This window comes from Lineus longissimus, chromosome 16 (genome assembly GCF_910592395.1).
Source record: "Lineus longissimus chromosome 16, tnLinLong1.2, whole genome shotgun sequence".
Taxonomy (NCBI): Eukaryota; Metazoa; Nemertea; class Pilidiophora; order Heteronemertea; family Lineidae; genus Lineus; species Lineus longissimus.
The window spans coordinates 14,537,752-14,559,567 of NC_088323.1; the positions used below are offsets into that span (position 1 = coordinate 14,537,752).

Here is a 21,816-nt window from a genome sequence, read left to right on the forward strand (position 1 = left end):
AACTTGTGTAGGCAAATCCATTCTATAGCAGTACTGAACTTCTCAAAATGAGAGCAGGAGATACTAGCCCCCATGGGTAAAACGCGATCCATGTAGTATTCCCCGCGCCACACGAAGCCCAAAAGAGGGTAATCCCGAGGGGCAACAGGAATAATTCTGAAGGCAGACTTGATGTCGCACTTAGACAGGAAAACCTGGCTTTCCTGTCCTTTAATGTAGGAAATAGCATCGTAGATGGAGGGATAATGAACGCTGGTGAGATCTTTGGGAATACCCTTATTGATAGAATCCCCTTCCCGGGGGTATGACAAATTATGTATCATACGAAAATCCCCGGGTTCCTTTTTAGGCACCACCCCGATCGGGGATGCTCTGAAATCTGATGTAGGGGGGAAAGTAAAAGGACCAAGGATTCGGCCTTCCTTCAGCTCCGATGCAATTTTCCTATCAATTACCTCAGGGTGCACGCCAGCTGATGTTGAATTAGGACAGACGCGGCTTGAGCGACGACCCTGATATTCTAGAGAGAAACCTTCTGTTAAGCCATTGAGTAGAAATTGCGCCAGGGTTGGGTCGTAACCTTGTAAGTATTTAGCAAGTATTTGAGGTTTAATGGGCGTTGGCAGCCGGCTTTGCATCGGGTAGTTGGTTGGACCGCATTGGTCCGTTTGGCAGGGTAACAATGGATTTTGGTCGGCCAGAGGGGGTAGGGGATGACTGCAGTTGAGGCTGGCGGGTAGGGTTACTGGTGCTACGGGTCTGGCCAGCGCATCGGGTTGCCGGGTGTGTCCCACCACAATCGGAGCACTTGTGTGGGAAGTTGCATCCGGGACATGGTCTGCCTCCGTTGTATCTCCAACAGGTCCCAGCAGGGAACTTTCGGGTACTGGCTCCTGAAAGACCCTTCTTGCCTTGGCGAAAGGGCTGCTGGTTCATCTGCGCGGGGTTGTTGCGCTTTTGGTGAATGGCCCGGACCCAGAACTCCCACAAAGGTTCGTCCCACTGACGGGGTTCACGCCCATATTGCGGCGAAAACCCTCGTCGTAGAACATCCAGTCACCCCCTCTGACCATAAGATCCTTAACGGATGCCTCATAACTGAGGAGCTGTTTAGATACTGCCGGGAACTTATCAAGGTAAATGGACTGAAAAATGGCGAAAGCCGACTGCCATTGCGAAAATGAGGTTATCTTAACTTTGGGTACACCAAAGGAGAAGCTGAGTGTTTCATCTCCATCGGTGCCAGTGCCATTGACTTTGAAAGATTGCTTTTTCGTGGAAGCTGGATTCAACAACTTGGCGATGTCAACATACTCATTAGACCAAATTTTTTCCTTGTGTTCTATTTTAACATGTGCGTCCAAGGCCAAAGCAACCGAAGTAAATGAGCTACTCAAGCGGGCTTTGCCCATATCAGTTACAGCATTATTCTTACTAAACAATCCAGTGTCCTCGGATGCCTCGTTGGCCTCAGCCCCAGCGACCTCGCCAGCTGCGTCCGTGTCCTCGATAGTTACAGGATCCTGGGAAAGTGCCTTCGTGGCAAAGAACTTGTTCATGTTTGTCATCATGAGATTCATGTTCGCCATCATGTCCTTGCATGTCTGGGTCATGTCCTGATTACCAATGCCATAGTTATTAGCCGGTTGATCCCGTTTAGTGCGCTTTGCTCCACGCTGCCCATCCCCTTGTTCGGACGAACGTTTACGAGTGCCTTTCTTGTCTTTCTTGCCTGCATCCCTCGCTTTATTCCCCCTTTTCTTTGGGCGGGTGTTGTCCATTTATGCTGGAAGAGAAATTGAACAGTAAGCTTTGTCCTAATCGAAATACATCCAGCCATGGATCACCTGCCCAGGGAAACGACAGTAGGCCGAAACCATGGTAAAGTGAATGTTAACCATTTAAGCTGGTGCAGTAGCAGACCGTTTCCGGCCAAGACCGACGACTATAACGTACGGCCGAAGAAGACCCTGTTAGGAGCCGAAGACCCTTAGAGTGGCCAGACAATAAGACCCTGTTAGGAGCCGAAGACCACAGTGTGGCCAATAAACAGACCCTCTTAGGAGCCGAAGACCGCAGCGTGGCCAAAAAGACCCCCTTAGGAGCCAGCCGAAGACCACCAGTGTGGACAGATAAGACCCTCTAGGAGCCGAAGACCACCAGTGTGGCCAAGAAAAGGCCCCTTCGGGCCAAGGATTTTCGTCAGGCATAGGGTGAGCAGTTACATGTAAAAGAGCCATGGGGAGAATAAGCCCCCCCCCCCTCCTTTGAGGGAAAGCGGGAAAAGATCACCCACGCAAACAATCTAGCAAGGCTATTTATGTAGGAAATGCCCATCTAGTGCGGCTGAAAACTGCAAAACAAACAATTTTACCGATCGTTACATTAGCAGTTGATACGCCTGCGACCTGAAATTAGAGCAAACATATAATCATACCAAGTCAATGGCCGCGTAAGACAGATACTGCTGCAGCCCTATAGCTGTTGAACAATTTGAAGTTGCCCAGGTCGTTGAAGTGGACTCCATCCGTATTGTATATCCAATCCTGAGGGTTCCATATCCCCTTATGTTTCCAAAGAGACACTGGTGAATAAACTGGATTAAGCTGAGCAAGGCGCCCATTGCACCGAAATACCTTGTCATTGTATCCGGCAGGACACTGAACCCTTGGAATAATTTGGGAAATCAGTACTCTACAATTTACAAGTTGGTGTAACTCGAAGGCAAATCTAGAAACATCCCTCGCCACTTCATCCGCCGAATAGGAGGAAATACACAAATCGTTCCCCCCGATCTGAAGTATTATCAAATCAGGTGATAAAACACGAATCTCATTGCAGTACACCTCCGAGTTGTATATGCGCGCCAAAGTTAATCCTGGCACACCCCAGAAGTCAACGTTACACTCGGCCAGTTGTAAATTCTGCCCAGTCATGCCAGGGCGAAATAACCCGAATCGGGGCACAGAAACAGAAAACTTCCGCAGCCTTTCGATATAGCTGTGGCCGAAAATAAGAACCCGAAAGGGGTGATTCTGGTCAGAAGCCATTGCGCTCAGCGCAAACCAATACGGAGAAAAGGGTTCGAATAAATACGATTACTTAACTGTCGTAAAGAACCTTCCTCGAAATCGAAAGAACGTCCAAGATTCCCCAAAAGTTAAAGATGAAATTTTGTAGACAACGTGATAATGAATCTTGAACTACTTCTCTCGAATGAGGTAGACACGCGCGGCGATGTCCCCTAAGTAGGATAGTATGAGTCATGACAGACGTGACCCCAAATGATCGATAGGCCTACTAGCCAAACTGGAGCATCTTAGCATAAAACCTATTATGATGGATGTCTCCCTCATAATATATATTACTATATTTCTTCCTTTTTAAAATCACTACGATAAGCTAATACATCAGCCTAGTTACTCAAAGTTAGTCCGAATAATACAAAAATAATTGATTTAGCTACATGTAAAACCAGTAGACATAGGATCATAAAAACAGTTCGAAGTTATTCTTAATGAATAGCCAAACTAAACACTGTATAATGGGACGGTCAATATCTGTGGGGAGGTTAAGAATATATTTAGGTGAAACAGAATCAGACGGAACAGGAATTAGGTGAAACAGGAATTAGGCGATACAAGAAGAGGCGAAACAGGAATCGGCGAAACACCATACACCATATTCCTGTGAAAACTAGTCCTCGTCCGCACTTCCATGATAGATTCGCACCACTAAATGAGCGTTGTGTGATCATTTGTCTTCCTTCCGCTAAGATTAAAGAGACTCAGGCACGCTATAATCTATCCGAAAATTTAGCTCTCGTAACGGGTGATGATCCCGAACTTTTCCCTGTCAAAGTCCTACGGAAAACGGTCATCAACTGCTCCTTTGTCAAAACAGAATATCTGAAATTCTTGGAGAGTGCAGAAAATGTTTCCTGCAACGAATTCTACATGTTGAAAACGCACTGGACTTTCCGTCCCTTCTTTTGACTGCGGTATTAGCCGACGCAAAGAACATAAACAAACATGCTGACATTGCTAGGCTGAATATGCTGATAATTGCTGTTAACAATAAAGAAGTAAGTGCAGTAAAACCTTTACTGAATCAGCGGTACAGCTGTTTTGTGGCTGCTCATCAGTCTACTCTGCTAACCGGGATAAATTCAGGGAGACCGTTGTCAACAACGACTTCCCAGCCGGACTTAGCGCCACATTGTGGAACATGGATGCCAGCTAGCTCAGAGGGGCCACAACTGGGGGTGGACTTCGGCATCAATACATGTTTTTTATTCTTAAGGTCGGTAATTGAATGCTGGGTCAACTAACTTTTGACAGGGGCCAGCTCCTGCACTGTATCACTTGTCGGAGCGACGACATGCATGTATTTGTAGACACCGTAGAGCTATGTTGTGTGTATGTTTTATTTTGTTTTACTTCAAATGTAACAACCTTAGGGGTTGATGCTAACTGTTTCTCCGGTACAGGCTCATCGCTGGGGCCTAAATTGAGGCCCTCTCTCAGTATGTCCTCATCCAACATCATGTTGCTGGCTTAGGCTCCAACTCCTCTAAAACTGCTGTTCTAGTGTCGGACACCTTAATCTGACCAAGAGGCTGGTTCTGAGCTCGTTGGTGGGAATTTTCGATGTTTTAGGCTTCGTGGCGCCAGTCATCATTGTCGCAAAAAAACCTGGCTACAGGAGCTGTGTGGAAAGACAAATACCGATGGGACCAGAGCCTTCCCGAACCTGTCGCACAGAAGTGGATGGATTTGCTCAAAAGAGTGCAGAATCTGAAAACATTCAAAGTCGAAAGATGTTTAACTCCACCAGGATGCGCAGGATATTCAATACTGGTCATCTTTCGCGACGCAAGCGAAAGTGAATTCGGCAATGTTGCGTATATGCGATGGAAACCATAAGATCGGTACCAAACACGATTCGTCATCGCAAAAATCGAGGGTCGCCCCGGTGAAACCACTTACGTTTGCATCTGAAATCAAATACTAGTAATAAATACAGTGCTCTGCATAAGTTTTAGGAATACCTCCCCAAATCCCTCTCATTTCCAATTGACATGATTGACCCTTTCCATCCTCAGGCCATTGTGTAATTTACCTTCTTCTGTTTGCTCTCTTTGTGTGCTCCTCTATTGATAAAGAATTAGAGGTATCCAGTCAAACTGCAGACTTGCTTCAGTTTGCATGTTAAAAAACATAACTCGAGATTTTTAAAATTATTCTTGGATGTTATGTAATCTCTCATTGTTTACTCCTGAGTTAACAGTTAACGGGGATTGTCCTTAGTTTGTATGTCAAATCACACCAGACTTATAGCTATTTATCTTCAGTCTTGAGTTTGCTATTACATTTTGGATCTAATGACTTTGCAGATAAAGTGATCTTGTCGCCTGCATTCTGGTTGTTACTTTGTCATCAAAATACCAATTCGGGATGAATGGAGATAATAATTAAACACCACAGAATCTCTTTTCATGCAACAGCAATTATAAGGACATTTTGTCTTGTATTTCCATAACCACAATCAATATGTGATCAGCTAGGCCTGTTGTTGAAGGAACACAGCCCACGAAAATGGAGGACCCTTTAATATGAGGACTGAGTTGAATTCACATGATATTTATATCCCTCCTTCCTTTAACTGATTCTCGCCCTTCCCCAACTGTGCTCCTTTCCTGAAAATTGCTTCGTTTGTTTCGCAAAACCTTTCACTCATTGCACCTTTCTTGAAAACAAATTATCCTGTCATAATACTGACTGTTCCCCGATTGCATGTGAAATCACCTGATATAAACCTTGCTTCTCCTGTGTTGTGTATGCTGTAATTCGTATCTCTTCGTGGTGTCTCCTCCATGGTTGAGACAGTTCAAACAGAGGTTGTGACAAGGACACCCATGTCCTCCAGTTAGTGACTGTCTCCTAGAAGACAAGTAAGACTGTTCCAAGATTGAGACAGGATGTGCCACATGATAATTGGTTGAATGACAGGAACGGGAAAGGTGTTTGCAGTAAAATGTAAGCAATATGTAAATGGGCTAACTAGCCATAAGGAGATAAACTGATCTGGCCTAAGATTACGCTGCTAGATAACTATGGCAACACTTTCTTTGCACTAGCCATGAAGACAATGAGGCAGACGACAAGATATCCATCACAGATCACACCGACTCGGAGATGTGATAAAGACATGATAAAGACACTGAGCGACTTTTGTTTGAAATAAGAATAATAATAGGACCCAAAATGTAAAATTATGTACAGACAATGCAGCGAAGATGCTTTGAGTATTAACAAGAAGCAGCTGTGTAATAAAGGAGCGATGAAAAAACATGGAGTGGGGCAAAGACCGCCTACGGATGCGACCCAGAATGGGAAAACGACATGGCACAACCAGGAGAGCAAAACAGGAAAGTGAGTGGAGGTGGGAAAGAACATAACAGCATGGCCTTGCTTTCAAGAAATAAATATTTGGAATGACCCTGTAATGTGGGTCAAGAGATGCGAAGCAACACCCAGGTTTATTGGATCTCTCAGGTCATGCGCCTGAGAAAAGAAATTTAGTTGGAACAGGCATGTGCAGCCAGTGACCTGAGAGCGGGAATTTGCATGGTAATTAGCGATCCTGGAAGGCCGCGCCAAAAATACAATCCACAAATGACTTTTCTTTAGCAGGAGCTTGCACCATTCAATGCTAAATGAGCATTGTCCTCAGTTTGAATGTAAAAGACCTAAGATTTTTAATGTCCATTCTTTGATTACTCTTGTTCTTTGCTCCTCAGTTAGCATATACATGTACTTCAATAAAAGAACTGTCCTTGGTTGGCATGTGAAAACACATCAGAATATTTCTTTGGCTTACTTTGTGTGCTCCTTACTTAAAAATAAATTTGCAGATAGTCAAAGGGAATACTGTCCTCTGTTTGGATTTAAAATCACCCCACATTTCTTCTCCTTCCCCTGTTTTTTTAGCAGATATCCAAACAAAGGAGGACTTTCCTTAGTTTCCATATCTCAATTCACAACAGATTAATCGCCCCTTGGCTCATACTGCGGGCTTCTTACTACTAGTATTAATTGATTCAAAGATATCCACACAAAAGGACTGCCGGTTCAAAATCGCATCAGACGTTTGTCCCTTCGTCAGTGTTATATAAGCTCTCTTTGTTAGCATGGTTGGTTCCTTTTGAACAACAGTATGCAGAAAGCTACTCAAAATGTGTACTGTTCGCAGTTTGCATGCTGAACCTCATATTAATTTTGCTTTCATTAGTTTTTCTTAGCCATCATTGTTTGCTCCATTCTTGAACACCAGCTTGCAAAAATCAAAGAAGAAGGAGGACTGTCCCTAGTTAGCATTTTAATCGCACTCAATTGTTAATCTCCATTCTTGGATTTTTCTCTTAACTCTTATTGTATGATGCTGCGATAGCAGATATGCACTTTAATTGGGACTTTTAGTTTCCATGTCTAATCACACCTGATTGATCACCCTTCTTCAATTTTGCATTTTTCTAATTTTGCACTCCCGCCTTGAAAATATTTTTTTGTGTTTGCTTTCGCGATTTGCACCTTTCCTGAAAATGAATTTGCATATATCTTGTCAAAATGTGGACTTACCCCATTTGCAGGAAAAAATATCTCATGATAATTTTGATTCCTGTGTTTTGCATTGTCTGTCACTGTTCACTCCTTCCTTGAATATCAGCTTGCGCGGGTCCATGCAAAAGGAGCACTGTCTTCAGTTTGAATGTGAAAACACATAAGATTTCTTATGTCCATTCTTTGATTACTCTTGTTGTTTTCTCCTCAGTTAGCAGATATCTAATGAAAGACAACTGCCATAATTGTGCATGTCAAACACTATCATCACCCTTCTCTAACATTTCATTGGCTTTAATTGTGTGCTACTCTCTTGAATATTCATTTGCAGTCATCTAGTAAAAATGTGGTCTGTCCTGCAGTTTGCTTGTCAAAATAACATCATATTGATTTCCCTTTCTGTTCTATGTTAGATCTCAATGATTGCTCGTTTCTTGAATACATGCATGCAAAAGGAGGACGGTCCGCAGTTTGCATATAAAAACAAAATGGAATTCTTAAATGTGCATTCTACGACCAATGGTTTCTCTCAGTGTTTGCTTCTGAGCACCAGATATCCACCTAAACAAGGACAAGCTATGGTTTGCATGCCAATTTATCAGATTAATCACCCTTCTTCAGTTCTGCATTGGCTCAAAATTGTGTGCTACTTTCTTAAAAATGAAAAGGTGGATGTTCAATCAAAAGGAAAACTGTCCAAAGTTTGCATGTGAAATCACCTCATACTTATTTTTTTACCTCAGTTCTGTAGTTTAAGTCTTGATTGTGCGCTGCCTTCTTGAACTTACACCAGCTTCCACAAATCCATGAAAGGGACGTTGTTGTCAGTTTGCACGTGAAAACACATTAGATTTTTAATTCCTTTTTAAAGTATTGTACATATGTTCTGTAGCCTCTCACTGTTTGCCTCGTGGCTTAGCTTTTTAAAATAGTTTCCATGTCAAATCACTTCAAATTAATCGATCTTAGGCTTACTTTGCGCGCTCCTTTCTAATTAGTTTGTCAACACCAAATGGGGACTATCTTTACTTTAAATTGCATCAGATTTATGCCCCTTCTTTAGTGTTATTTCAGCTCTCTTTGTTAGTTCCTCAATTGAGCCGAAATTGGCTTAAAAAGGAGACATGTTCTCAGTATGCATCATGAAATCACCTCACAATACTGTTTCGTCCACTGATTTCTGTTAGCTGTGATCCATTTTAACATCAGCTTGCACAAACCCATGAAAAAGGAGGACTGTTCTTAGTTTGCATGTGAAACACATCAGATTAATCTCCTTTCTTAAAATAATATCGCGTCAAAAGGGGGCTCCCTTCCGGAAAATGACTTGTGTTGCCTAACTTTCATTCATTTTACCTTTCTTGAAAACGAAGTTGCAGATATCCCGTCTAAATGCGGACTACTTGTGAAATCACTGGATACAATTTTTGCTTCTTGCTTTGTGTCAGCTGCGAGCTTGGACAAACCAATGCGAAAGGAGGACTGCCCTCAGTTTGAATGTAAAACACAAAATATTTCGAATGCCTATGCTTAATTTTCTCTCATTGTTTGCTTTCGAGGTAGCAGATCTACATTTAAAAAATAACAGTCATGTCAAAACACTTCAGACTTATCTTATCACCCTTCTTCAACTTTGCGATGGCTTTAATCGCGTGCTCCTTTCTTGAAATTTGAATGAATGAATTTGCGTGCGGTAGGCTATATTCAATTTAGTCAAAACGAAGACAGTCCTCAGTTTACATGTGAAATCCCATCACATCGATTTTTTTTACTGTATGTGGTGTTAGCTGCCATTGTTTTCTCCCTCTCGAACATCAGTTTACAATAATCTATCCAAAAAGAGGTTTGTCCGCAGTTCGCACGATGAAACAAATTTGGCTTGTAATGTCCATTCTACGATTTGTATGTCAACCTTCATTCTGACAAATCGGAGCATTTCCCTTCCATTCTGCTACATTTCGTGTGCCGACGATGCCCTCCTTGATCGAAATGCTTTATTTGGCGCTACGATCGCTCCATGGCCGGCTGACTGAGGACAATTATTGTATCAATGGGCACCTTCTATGGGCATCCTTCCTACCGAGGACTAGGCTGACTCCACATTGCATAATATAACAGCACCTTTCGGCAACTGAAACCCCTTTAAAGGATGTAGTGCGAGTTCAGCCTTTTCAGCAGGCATCACCTATTGCAGGAATTTAACAGCATTATCAACCTTTTTGTAGCGTGAGACCCCGTTAAATGATGAACTGAATTTGGAGGTCACCATAAGGAGAGTGTTGGGACACACTCAACCCAGTCTGACTTCACCTTTAAAACAAAATTTGCAATTCTTCGTTTTAACTAAGCTAAATCTCCGGTCCAGGTTTTATACCTAACCCAACTCATTTCTTGTTTTACAAATCTCTTTTCTCATTAAATTTCATTTCTCAATTTACAAGATTTCATTTCTTGATTTCTTGGTTTACAGACACCCAACTACATGTATGTCCTCGGTTATATTGTGAAATGTGCGTTTGGTCAGTGACCAGACCCTCACGACTATGTCGACTATCGCTAGCGGCAGTGGACAAAAAGCTGGTACACGTTAGTATCAAGCAATTTTCCTTTACTGTGGCATCAGAAGGAACACGTTGCATCCTTCCTGGTAGAGTCAACCAACAATACTGGATGATGTCCCCCACTTCTTCGTCATTCCCCACTATAGTATCTTTCCAATCTGTTCTGGTGAATGTTTCTTTCGTTACTTCAGGTCACGATCAGCCCACCTTCGCAATCAAATCACATACGGCAACGTTCCTGTATCCCGCCTTTATTTATTCGGCCAATTGCCAGTTATCAATCCGAAGAGATCCTTTCCGAGCTCATACTCATACACGGCAGGCTTTCTCTATCTCTTCTCTCATCAATACATATTGGTGATGATATGTAGACCCTAACCTACTTAGTGTTGGACTCCCTCTGGAAAGTTGGAACGTTGGTGGGCAGCCAGATGCAGCTTAATGACTGGACATCTGGTGCACAGGCTACGCTTTCCGAGAGCATATTCCACTGTTTGATGGTTCGTTGGAGGAAGCTGTTGCTATTTATGACACCAAGAAAGAATTGATTGGTAACACCATTTTTAGAGATCAACTGTATATTTTCATGAGTCTAGCTTGCGCCACTACCGTGTCTTCGTCAGGATTGAGGAAACGTACTACAACAACCGATTAAAGAGTACAGGAATTACACAATAAACAAGATAAGAATGAAAAGAGTAAAAATGACTTTTTTCCTAGTATAAACCACGCAGGGCAAAGCCCAATACTCCATTACCGTACCAGAACGAACATTGTCCAAGTGATGTACCGATTAAAATAGGTGATGCTGCTATCAGCCCCAGTGTGTCTGCAAGAAATCTAGGAGATATTTTTGACAATCAACTTTCATTTCATAACCATATTGCAACCTCCGCAACATTGCATCAGTTAAAAAGTATCTTCCAGTTGAACTTCTCACTAGTCTTGTCCATGCATTCATAACATCACGTCTTGACTTCTGCAACTCTTTATTTTATGGTCTACATTCATACGAAATCAGTCGGTTGCAGAAACTGCAAAATCAGGCAGCAAGACTTATTACCAACACTAAAAAGTATGATCACATTACTCCGGTTCTCAAACATCTTCACTGGCTGCCAGTTGCACAAAGAATTCATTTTAAGGTGCTAATTTTTGCTTTCAGAGCCGTGCACGGCACAGGCCCCGACTATCTTTCGCTCCAAGGCCAGGGTCACCAGAGACACACAAGGGCATCTGTTGCCCCGACCCTGGCTTGGCAATTTGCAAAGAAAAAGACAGCGGGAGATAGAGCTTTCGGGATCTGTGCCCCACGTCTCTGGAATGCCCTTCCAACTTTTATCCGTAACATTCAATGTTTTAAATGTTTTAAATCTGCCCTCAAGACCCACCTTTTCAGTGAGGCGTATGTTTTAACTTAATTTCCTGTGTGCAAATATGTTTTAATAAGTATGTTTTATTGTGTAAATGCACTTCACTGTACAGCGCCACTGACAATTAATTTTAAAGTGGCGCTATATAAATAAATAAATAATTATTATTATAATATATTAAATTAAATTATTATTATTATTATTATTATTATTATAATTATTATTATTGTTATTATTAAATGATTATTATTACATCATTTACTTAATAGTCAACACAATACACATGCCGGATTACATCAATATTGCCTACGCCAATACGTAGCATTTCGCTGTTTATTAACCTAAGATTCCACATCCTCCGCCCCGGCGCCCAGTTGCTCTGCAATCATTCGTCTAATAACTTCTATCCCAGTACGCTTACTGCGTCTAAGCACAGCAGATTCATCACGTGACTTATCATCCAACACAGTAATTTTGACATTTGCTCTGATCTCCAAAGGGTACAACTTTGAAATTGCTCTACTAGTGTAACCATTGCCACTTGTTATCATGGCCGCTCTGACTCTACCGTCAGAACCAATCAACAATTCGGTTACTATGCCTAATTTCCACCGTGAGCGGAAAACGTTGTCTTCAAATACCTGCACGACGTCTCCTACGCTAAGGTCTCACTAGCCGGTGAGGAGGCCAGGCCTACCTGCCTCCAAAAATGACGCGACCTCATTTCATGCATACCCCTGTTCCAGCGGCTGTAGACATGGCAGTTACTCTCACACAAACCTATACATTTCTGAATAGCTTGTCTCTTGTAGAATACATCTGACCAAGTTTCAACGTCGTCTAGACATACAGTCATGCATAGACTGATGCAGCACAATGCATGAGACACACTGTATGTTAAGGCAAATTTGAAAAATTTCACGTTTATATGGCAAGCCAAAGCGGAAAAAATGCAGAACTTAATTTGTACGTATAAGAACACAAATTAAACGTCAGGACCTTAATTTTTCTGTCAGGACCTTTATTTTTCTGATCTAAATTCTCCTTTTTCATTACTTAAAAAAATCATATCATAAACAAATTGAAGGGCCTACCATAGAATTAAAGTTTTTTCATCTTGGTTTCGTCATTTCATCCGTAAATTTTTCCATAAAGCGTTAAAAATATCATGTCAAAAATGTTTTTCACATAAGAATTTTTCATTTCGTAAAGATATTTTTTCATAATAGGAAATTTTTCGTTTAGGAAAAATATTTCATCATATCAGCAATTTTTCGTTCACCAAAATATTTTTCACATCAGGACCGGAGCACGTGACCTTCCAGGAGCACGTGATCAGTCAGGAGCACGTGACCACAAAATTTGCTGACGTCACGTTTTGGGGGTTGCCTCGGCCGCAAAACGAGGCAGAGACCATAAGAATTGAATTTCATCATGTGGATGTCGTTTTGTGCCATTTATACCATGTATATTATCGGTACACGACTTAGATTTCGGGAGGAATTGAATGATACAGGAGGATTACAGTATTAAGCATGGAATCATTTTTGCAACACGACAATAGTACCAAACGTGACGTCATCAATTTTTGCGGTCACGTGCTCCTGGAAGGTCACGTGCTCCTGGTATGAAAATGTTTTTACTGAACGAAAAAATTTCTGATATGATAAAAATATTTGTATGATAAACATTTTTCTATATACATAAAATGTATTTACTAAACGAAAAAAAAATTGATATGAAAAGTCTTTTTACAGAACGAAATATTTTTGACATGATCGATGATAGTTTACGGATAGGAAAATATGAAGCCATGATGAATAAAAAGCTCTTTTAAAATTGTTTTATGATATGATTTTGTTTTAAAGTATGGAAAAAAGGAGATTTAGATAAGAAAATTAAAGGTCCTGACGTTAAATTCGTGTTCTTATGCGTACAAATGAAGTCCTGCATTTTTTCCGCTTTGGCTTGCCATACCTTTATGCCTTATAACTTCAAGATTAACAAGGATGGTGAAAAACAATTTTCATACACATTTACTCATCACTTCGAGAAAGCCAACTGTCGACTATTTCAATCTTTTATATAAAAATAGGCTGTCGTTGTGGCTTTTGTTTGAGTTTTGCCCTCGAAATTGTACCTTGAGAACATGTGCAATCTCACAGGAACCAGTCGATGTCAACATCCTGTTGAGCTATAAATGTCATGCGGGGCCCGCTCAACGCGTAAGTGCACAGAAGAAACTGGTATTTTCCTCAAATAATCGTCAGAGCTACCCCTTCACAAAAAACATCGGACATTTACATTTGAACAAGTAGCAATAGGGATAGAGTAGGCCCATCTGTATCCATAGTAATCACTCGAGATTGAAGAACTCGTTTTTTGGGAGGGTACAATCCCGACCTGATCACCACTGGCTAGTGAGACCTTAATGCACACATGATATCCTTCAAGCTGCATTTTATCTCAAATATGAAAACTAGATGCAATTATAAGCACGGTGATATGTCACACCATGGGTTAACAACAATAGAAGAGGATAATATATGAACCATTTCAAAGTTGTATGCGTATTGCGCGATCGATGGATGAGTCGTGAACAAAGGTGATTTTCAGTCAAAACTGTCAAAAGTCAGATGTGGGCACATTGACTTCCAGTGGTCACACTGTGTGCGTGTAAGTGTGTGTGTGTTTTTTTTTGGTTTGTTATTTGTTGTTTGTTTCTTTATGGTTATTTTTTATATTACACCTGACTGTTAGTTATTAATATTTCGTAATCTGTAACCTCACATGTCTTTTGTAGGAGGAATCAACTTATATACCCTAAAGTCCTGCGAGAGAGAACGAATATTGCTGACATGTCCATATTTAATAATTGGGGCTCTTGGTCATTCTTGGATGGATCATCCCTGCATTATGTCTCCCTAGTTCAATAAGCTAGCCAAATTTGGCTGGGTGTAACAACGGGGGCTTTGATTTAGATTTGGCAACCTCTGCAAGGGAATAGCATCATTTTCTCTCTCGCGGGATATTAGGGTATATCTATTTATTGTATTTTGATATTTGGTTATCGACAGTATGTCTGTCTTGTTTCAGGACGGCTCTACGGCGCTAATGACCGTCTCCCAATTCGGTCAGCCTGATGTTGTAGATGTTTTATTGAAAGGTGGCGCAGAGGTTGACAAAGAGGACAAGGTAACACACCAAAACTTCCATTCATCTGAAGTTAGCTTTCTAACTCATAAGATAACAAAGAATATTATTGTTGAATGAGATAACTAGTTTGAATCACCTAAATTCATCTTCACCTCAGGGATCGTATTCATGAAGCCTTCTTAAGAGAGTTTAGTAAGAATTTACGTATTTTTAGGTGGTTCTTAGCGAGTTGCGTCATATTCACAAATCACTCGTAACTTCAATCGATTTCGTAAGTTGCTACTAGCGCTACGTGAGGTGTTTTCGACTTCGTAGCGTTTTCTATAGATGTTCTTCACGTGACTTCATGACATGACGTTTTGATGGCCACCTGCCAATGCATTTCCTTTACGTCGTGACCACGTAGGACGCGGCCGATATGGTAGTGCAAAACAATACTCTAAATTCCGACTTTAGATGGCGCGCCCATCTAATCTGACTTGACACTAGGTGGCAGCAGCTGACGGGTATAAAAAGATAAACAGACGACACGCCCACAAAATGTCCGCAATCAATAAATTTGAACCCGAAATTCAGAGTCTTTGTGACCAAAAGCATTGGAGAAAAGTATCATATACAAAATAGTTTTTTTTAAAAAGGTCGTAGATGGTCTATTGAAACGTGACGCAAAGGTTGACCTAGGGGGAAAAGGTAACACACCAAACGTCCCACTAGGTCTGTCTCATAACAGAACGTTAGGGACGGACGGGAACCAAAATCAACGTCCATGGACGCGTAGTAGGATTAATCTAATAGGTCTTCACATGTCACGTGGAGTACGTTTGCGTTCCAAGTTCTGAATGGAGGCCGGCCATATAACAATGATCTTTGCACTGAATAATTGCATTCAATGGCAATAGACCGCCCATATGGGAAGGTTCATGTAATTTTCCTTTATTGTGCGTCTAGCCTTATCCCTGTGGTGACATGATTAGACACGCATTGAAAATGGTCAATAAAATATCATTCCTTTGTCCGAAATTGAATTGATTATTGATAACATTTAATTGCCATGGTTTGTGTTGACAAACAGTCGCTTGGCCTCACGCTACTTTCACCATGGAGAGAATTAGGATGTTTTCGTTGTGACAGATGTTTTGTGGACTTATTTTCAAGACGGTATAACATGGCCGACCGATGAAGAGTGGGAACAACTGCGGGGCAACTGGGATACTATTTCAGATGATGTTGGGGCGATAGATGGAACGGTACACGCAATCGAGATCCCAGAGACTGAGGATCCCCACCTGTTCTACAGTGGCCATGTCCACAAATATTGTATCAGCACTCAGGTCATTATCGACAATCGTGGAATGAGTTGTACTCCCCTTGAATAATCGGTATATGGAGGTGGCCCCTTTGTTACTGTTGTGTGGGGTGCGGGTGCGTTTGTGGAGGGAGGTATACGATACATGTACTAACTCAGCAAATTATCTTGCAATAACTTCTCTTATCCTTCGTCTGAGTTGTTTTGCGGTTCGCCTAGCGTATAATGTCCTTGTGCGTTCCGGCAAACGGTTGACATTTTGCCGGATGTGGCCTAGAATGCGAACATAATTATTTCTATGTCGCTGGTACCCTTCCCGGAGAAGGGCCATCTCCTCCATGCCAACAAGCACTCTATCACACATGACTGTTCGTTCACTTCGACAACACTGTACTAAAAACCGCGCTAAAACTAGACCCATATCATAGTCATAACTTGTTACTGTTACTCAGCCACAGTCCAACAATGGACCGGTTTCTTTTGCATAGTAACTGCTTAGATAATAAAAAGACACTCAACTTGGTTAATACGAGCCAACCAGGCTTTTGTCAATAATTGACCGCTTGTCCATAACAAGGCCTATTCGGTAACGTCGGTAACATCGATTTCCCTTCATTGACAGTTAACCAATGCACGTTGTCAAAAAGCTATTGTATGTATAGGTGGGCGTTCCTAATGTGCTTTGGTGACCACCAATCAGAAGAAGGACCTTACGTATGTATTCATCACAGCAGCGCAGCCCTGGTGGTAATGCTCGTGTAACCAATAGCATCAAAGTTAACAAGCGTGGTACGTTGAATTAGGTTATTGTTAGGTTCCCGTCTGTCCCTAACGTTCTATCATGAGACAGACCTACCTAGTAGGTCTGTCTCATAACAGAACGTAAGGGACGGACGGGAACCAAAATCAACGTCCATGGACGCGTAGTAGGATTAATCTAATAGGCCTTCACATGTCACGTGGAGTACGTTTGCGTTCCAAGTTCTGAATGGAGGCCGGCCATATAACAATGATCTTTGCACTGAATAATTGCATTCAATGGCAATAGACCGCCCATATGGGAAGGTTCATGTAATTTTCCTTTATTATGCGTCTAGCCTTATCCCTGTGGTGACATGATTAGACACGCATTGAAAATGGTCAATAAAATATCATTCCTTTGTCCGAAATTGAATTGATTATTGATAACATTTAATTGCCATGGTTTGTGTTGGCCAGCAGTCAATGTTTGATATCAGCAAGCAATCTGTTTGCAGGGAACTTTATTTTATGACAGATGTTTTGTGGACTTATTTTCAAGACGGTATAACATGGCCGACCGATGAAGAGTGGGAACAACTGCGGGGCAACTGGGATACTATTCCAGATGATGTTGGGGCGATAGATGGAACGGTACACGCAATTGAGATCCCAAAGACTGAGGATCCCCACCTTATCATAGTCATAACTTGTTACTGTTACTCAGCCACAGTCCAACACTGAACCGCTTTCTTTTGCATAGTAACTACTTAGATAAAAAAAGACACTCAATTTGGTTAATACGAGCCAACCAGGCTTTTTCAATAATTGACCGCTTGTCTATAACAAGGCCTATTCGGTAACATCGGTAACATCGATTTCCCTTCATTGACAGTTAACCAACGCACGTTGTCAAAAGCTATTGTATGTATAAGTGGGCGTTCCTAATGTGCTTTGGTGACCACCAATCAGAAGAAGGACCTTACATATGTGTTCATCACAGCAGCGCAGCCCTGGTGGTAATGCTCGTGTAACCAATAGCATCAAAGTTAACAAGCGTGGTACGTTGAATTAGGTACTTCTTAGGTTCCCGTCTGTCCCTAACGTTCTATCATGAGACAGACCTAGGTCTGTCCCTAACGTTCTATCATGAGACAGACCTAGGTCTCTGTCTTATGATAGAGCGTTAGGGACAGACGGGAACCTAAGAAGTACCTAATTCAACGTACCATGCTTGTTAACTTTTAGTACAGTGTTGTCGAAGTGAACGAACAGTCATGTGTGATAGAGTGCTTGTTGGCATGGAGGAGATGGCCCTTCTCCGGGAAGGGTACCAGCGACATAGAAATAATTATGTTCGCATTCTAGGCCACATCCGGCAAAATGTCAACCGTTTGCCGGAACGCACAAGGGCATTGTACGCTAGGCGAACCGCAAAACAACTCCGACGAAGGATAAGAGAATTATTGCAAGAGAAATTGCTGAGTTAGTACATGTATCGTATACCCCCCTCCACAAACGCACCCGCACCCCACACAACAGTAGCACAGTAACAAAGGGGCCACTTCCATATACCGATTATTCAAGGGGAGCACAACTCATTCCACAATTGTCGATAATGACCTGAGTGCTGATACAATATTTGTGGACATGGCCACTGTAGAACAGGTGGGGATCCTCAGTCTCTGGGATCTCGATTGCGTGTACCGTTCCATCTATCGCCCCAACATCATCTGAAATAGTATCCCAGTTGCCCCGCAGTTGTTCCCACTCTTCATCGGTCGGCCATGTTATACCGTCTTGAAAATAAGTCCACAAAACATCTGTCATTAAATAAAGTTCCCTGCAAACAGATTGCTTGCTGATATCAAACATTGCACTCATCGCAGCAATGTCCGGATATTTCTTGATCCAATAGAAAAAAAGTAGTGAACGGTTCTCCACCGACAGCAAATGATCTCGGTACCGTCCTGGCCTGTTTTCCAGAAAGGGCGTAATTTCCTCTACGAGGTGCTGGAAAGAGGCCACTGTCTCACCTGATAGACACCAAAAGTCCATCTGGTGGTTTCTAATCCTGGTAAAGACGTCGTTACCACCGTATGGACCATTTGGTTGATTGGTGAGAACTTCATCAAGTATTTGAGGCAACGGAGGCGGACGCACTTCTAAATTATGAAATGCTGGTGCAAGCAAAACTGGTGGCGGTGGTATGGGCGGTGGTATGGGCGGCGGAGCAGCGAACAAAAACATCCTAATTCTCTCCATGGTGAAAGTAGCGTGAGGCCAAGCGACTGCTGGCCAACACAAACCATGGCAATTAAATGTTATCAATAATCAATTCAATTTCGGACAAAGGAATGATATTTTATTGACCATTTTCAATGCGTGTCTAATCATGTCACCACGGGGATAAAGCTAGATGCATTATAAAGGAAAATTACATGAACCTTCCCATATGGGCGGTCTATTGCCATTGAATGCAATTATCCAGTGCAAAGATCATTGTTGCATGGCCGGCCTCCATTCAGAACTTGGAACGCAAACGTACTCCACGTGACATGTGAAGGCCTATTAGATTAATCCTACTACGCGTCTATGGACGTTGATTTTGGTTCCCGTCCGTCCCTAACGTTCTGTTATGAGACAGACCTTGTCATCCTAACTTAGCGCTCTAAAATCCTATGATAATAAAGCGATGTATTGTTGAATGGGATAATTCTTGCGGTCATCTACACCTCAGACTCTTATCCATTTATATATTTCGATATTTGCTTATCGATAGAATACTCATTAAATTGTTATATACATAAATATGACTGTATACATGTAGCACTGCCGCTGTCCCGAGAGGAAAACAATGGCCATTTTGAATCCTGTGGCGCCTCGAAAGTTAAAGTTCCAAAAAGTCAATGAAGTAAACATATAGGGTCACAATTTGCAATGTCCATTAAGTCTTGGTGAGAAGATACGACTTGTAATCCAAAGTTTAACATTGTAGATACTTCCTGATCAGTAGAATACATGTATATCGATAATTGCGGTGATTAATTAATTAAACACCGCGTTTGTGTTATTCGATAATTCACATGAGGTTTATAGCTCATAGTTTTCGGTGGCGTTACAGCAGTGCAAAAACATGAACAAACAAACTGCATATAATCACGAATTGCTATCGTACAATGCTGTCGTGACTTTGCTCAAAATTATCAAAAACTGACGCCGTTAATGACAGTCTGCAGACTCAACTTAACGGGTTAAAACACGAGAACAGCGTCCTTAAGTCTCAGTTAGACAAAAACAACTGAGAAATCTGTAAAATAAAGGGAATAGGAAACCAAAAAGCTCAGAAAACAGAGTAATGAGCATATATAACTCACTAAGGCGAGACGAAATCAAACTTGAATTTGAACGTAAGCAAAGACATTCGGGTGTCTCGAAACTTCGTAATGATCTGAAGCAACTGAAAGTAGACGTCAGTACGATCGAGATGCCAGAGACGAGAAGGGATTTAAATGACATTCGGAAAATGCTGGGTCAACTAACTTTTCACAGGGGCCAGCTCCTGCACTCTATCACTCGTGGAGTGACCACATGCATGTATTTATAAGGAGGCTTGGGTTATCTGTTCATATGATTACAAGAAGCAAACTCAAAATGTTAAGTGTTCATCATCATAATTATGCGAATGAAAAAAATACAATTGATAGCCAGTGATGTCATCGATATTTATGTTGATTGTCAGTAACTAATCACAGAGCTTTTATTTTTTGATGTTTCCAGGGGTTAATTATAGAGGACCACCGGGAGTGGGGAGCTCATTGACCCCTGGAAATAGAAGTTGTATAGGCCTCTGCTCCACATCATTGGTATTCACCTGCTATGAACAAGCGTTATAAAGTATTGTTTCTTGTAGTCCCGCGAGAGGTGGAGACGGTTGCGTTCTGTCTCTCGTCCTCAAGCTGGCCATTTGAATATAGTTGATTAACCGAGACTTACCTGCAAGTTGAAGGTTGATTGTAATTCTATCGAACTATCAATCACGAGCGGGATCACATGAGATACGCGTAGTAGATCAGCAGTAGGCCTACTGGCCCAGCCACGCTAAATACCCACCATGTGAGTTCTGCCTTGGCCCCATCTGTCAAGCAAGTATTTTTGTCATAGTCGCCAGTTTGTAATTTGAGAGCCTGCATCTTATTAGCTTCCAACTGTCCGTAATAAAGTGGGCCATACATCACCCCGGGGAACCAAGGCACCAAAGTACCGATATCTCAGTAAGTAATCTTATAGCAGGCCTCTCTTTTCTAAGTAGGCTTGAGCATATGGCTTTGACCTTTTCCACTTTCTCTGGTGTGAGGAAAACCGCAATAAGTATTGAGTCAAATATGAATCCAATAAATTCCCTTTGTTGCATTGGTGGCCAACTTGACTTAATGGGATGGAGAATTAACCTATGGTCAGCTAGTATTGTAGTAGCCATCATTGCACTTCTGGCACATGCCAGTGTCATATCTTGCTTCAGCCACAGATCGTCAACATATATGACCGATGGGATACCTTGCTGCCTTATGCGTGCCATAATCGGTTTCATTAGGTTTGTCCATACCCTTGGACACGGGCCAAGCCCATTCGGGGAGCATGTATACTGAAATAATCTCAAACTTTAAATATCTTTGTGAATTTCTGTGTATGAGGCACACTACAATTCGCATCTTTGATATCAATTGTGCATTGATAGCAACCAGGTGTCATCAAATCTACAACGGTCTTAATGCCCTCCATTTTAAAAAGGGCATCCATCAAATGCTTGTTCAAGATGGACAGATCTAGGATCATTCTATATGTTCCATCTATCTTTGGCCTCAGAAAAATTCGGGAAATAAACTATATTGGCTTTTGGTGGCATTCTATTATCACTTTCTTCTCCAGAAGATATCTAATTCCACCATTAATGGCCTCAGTTACCTCTCTGATAAATTTTATTTGGGATTGCACCCTAGTTTGTCGAGGCGGGTCTCCATCAAACTCAAGCTGGTAGCCTTGACAATTTTGAGGAGAAA

At 41.8% G+C, this 21,816-nt stretch overlaps 1 protein-coding gene across 1 annotated transcript in view; it reads left to right on the top strand.

Annotated features, from left to right (window-relative positions):
- LOC135500177 (ankyrin repeat domain-containing protein 29-like) overlaps window positions 1-21,816 on the top strand; it is a 651,767-nt gene that overhangs the window by 552,725 nt on the left and 77,226 nt on the right. The window contains exon 10 of the mRNA XM_064791424.1: window positions 14,653-14,751. Coding sequence (XP_064647494.1) covers window positions 14,653-14,751 — 99 coding nt within the window. The remainder of the gene's footprint in view (window positions 1-14,652; window positions 14,752-21,816) is intronic.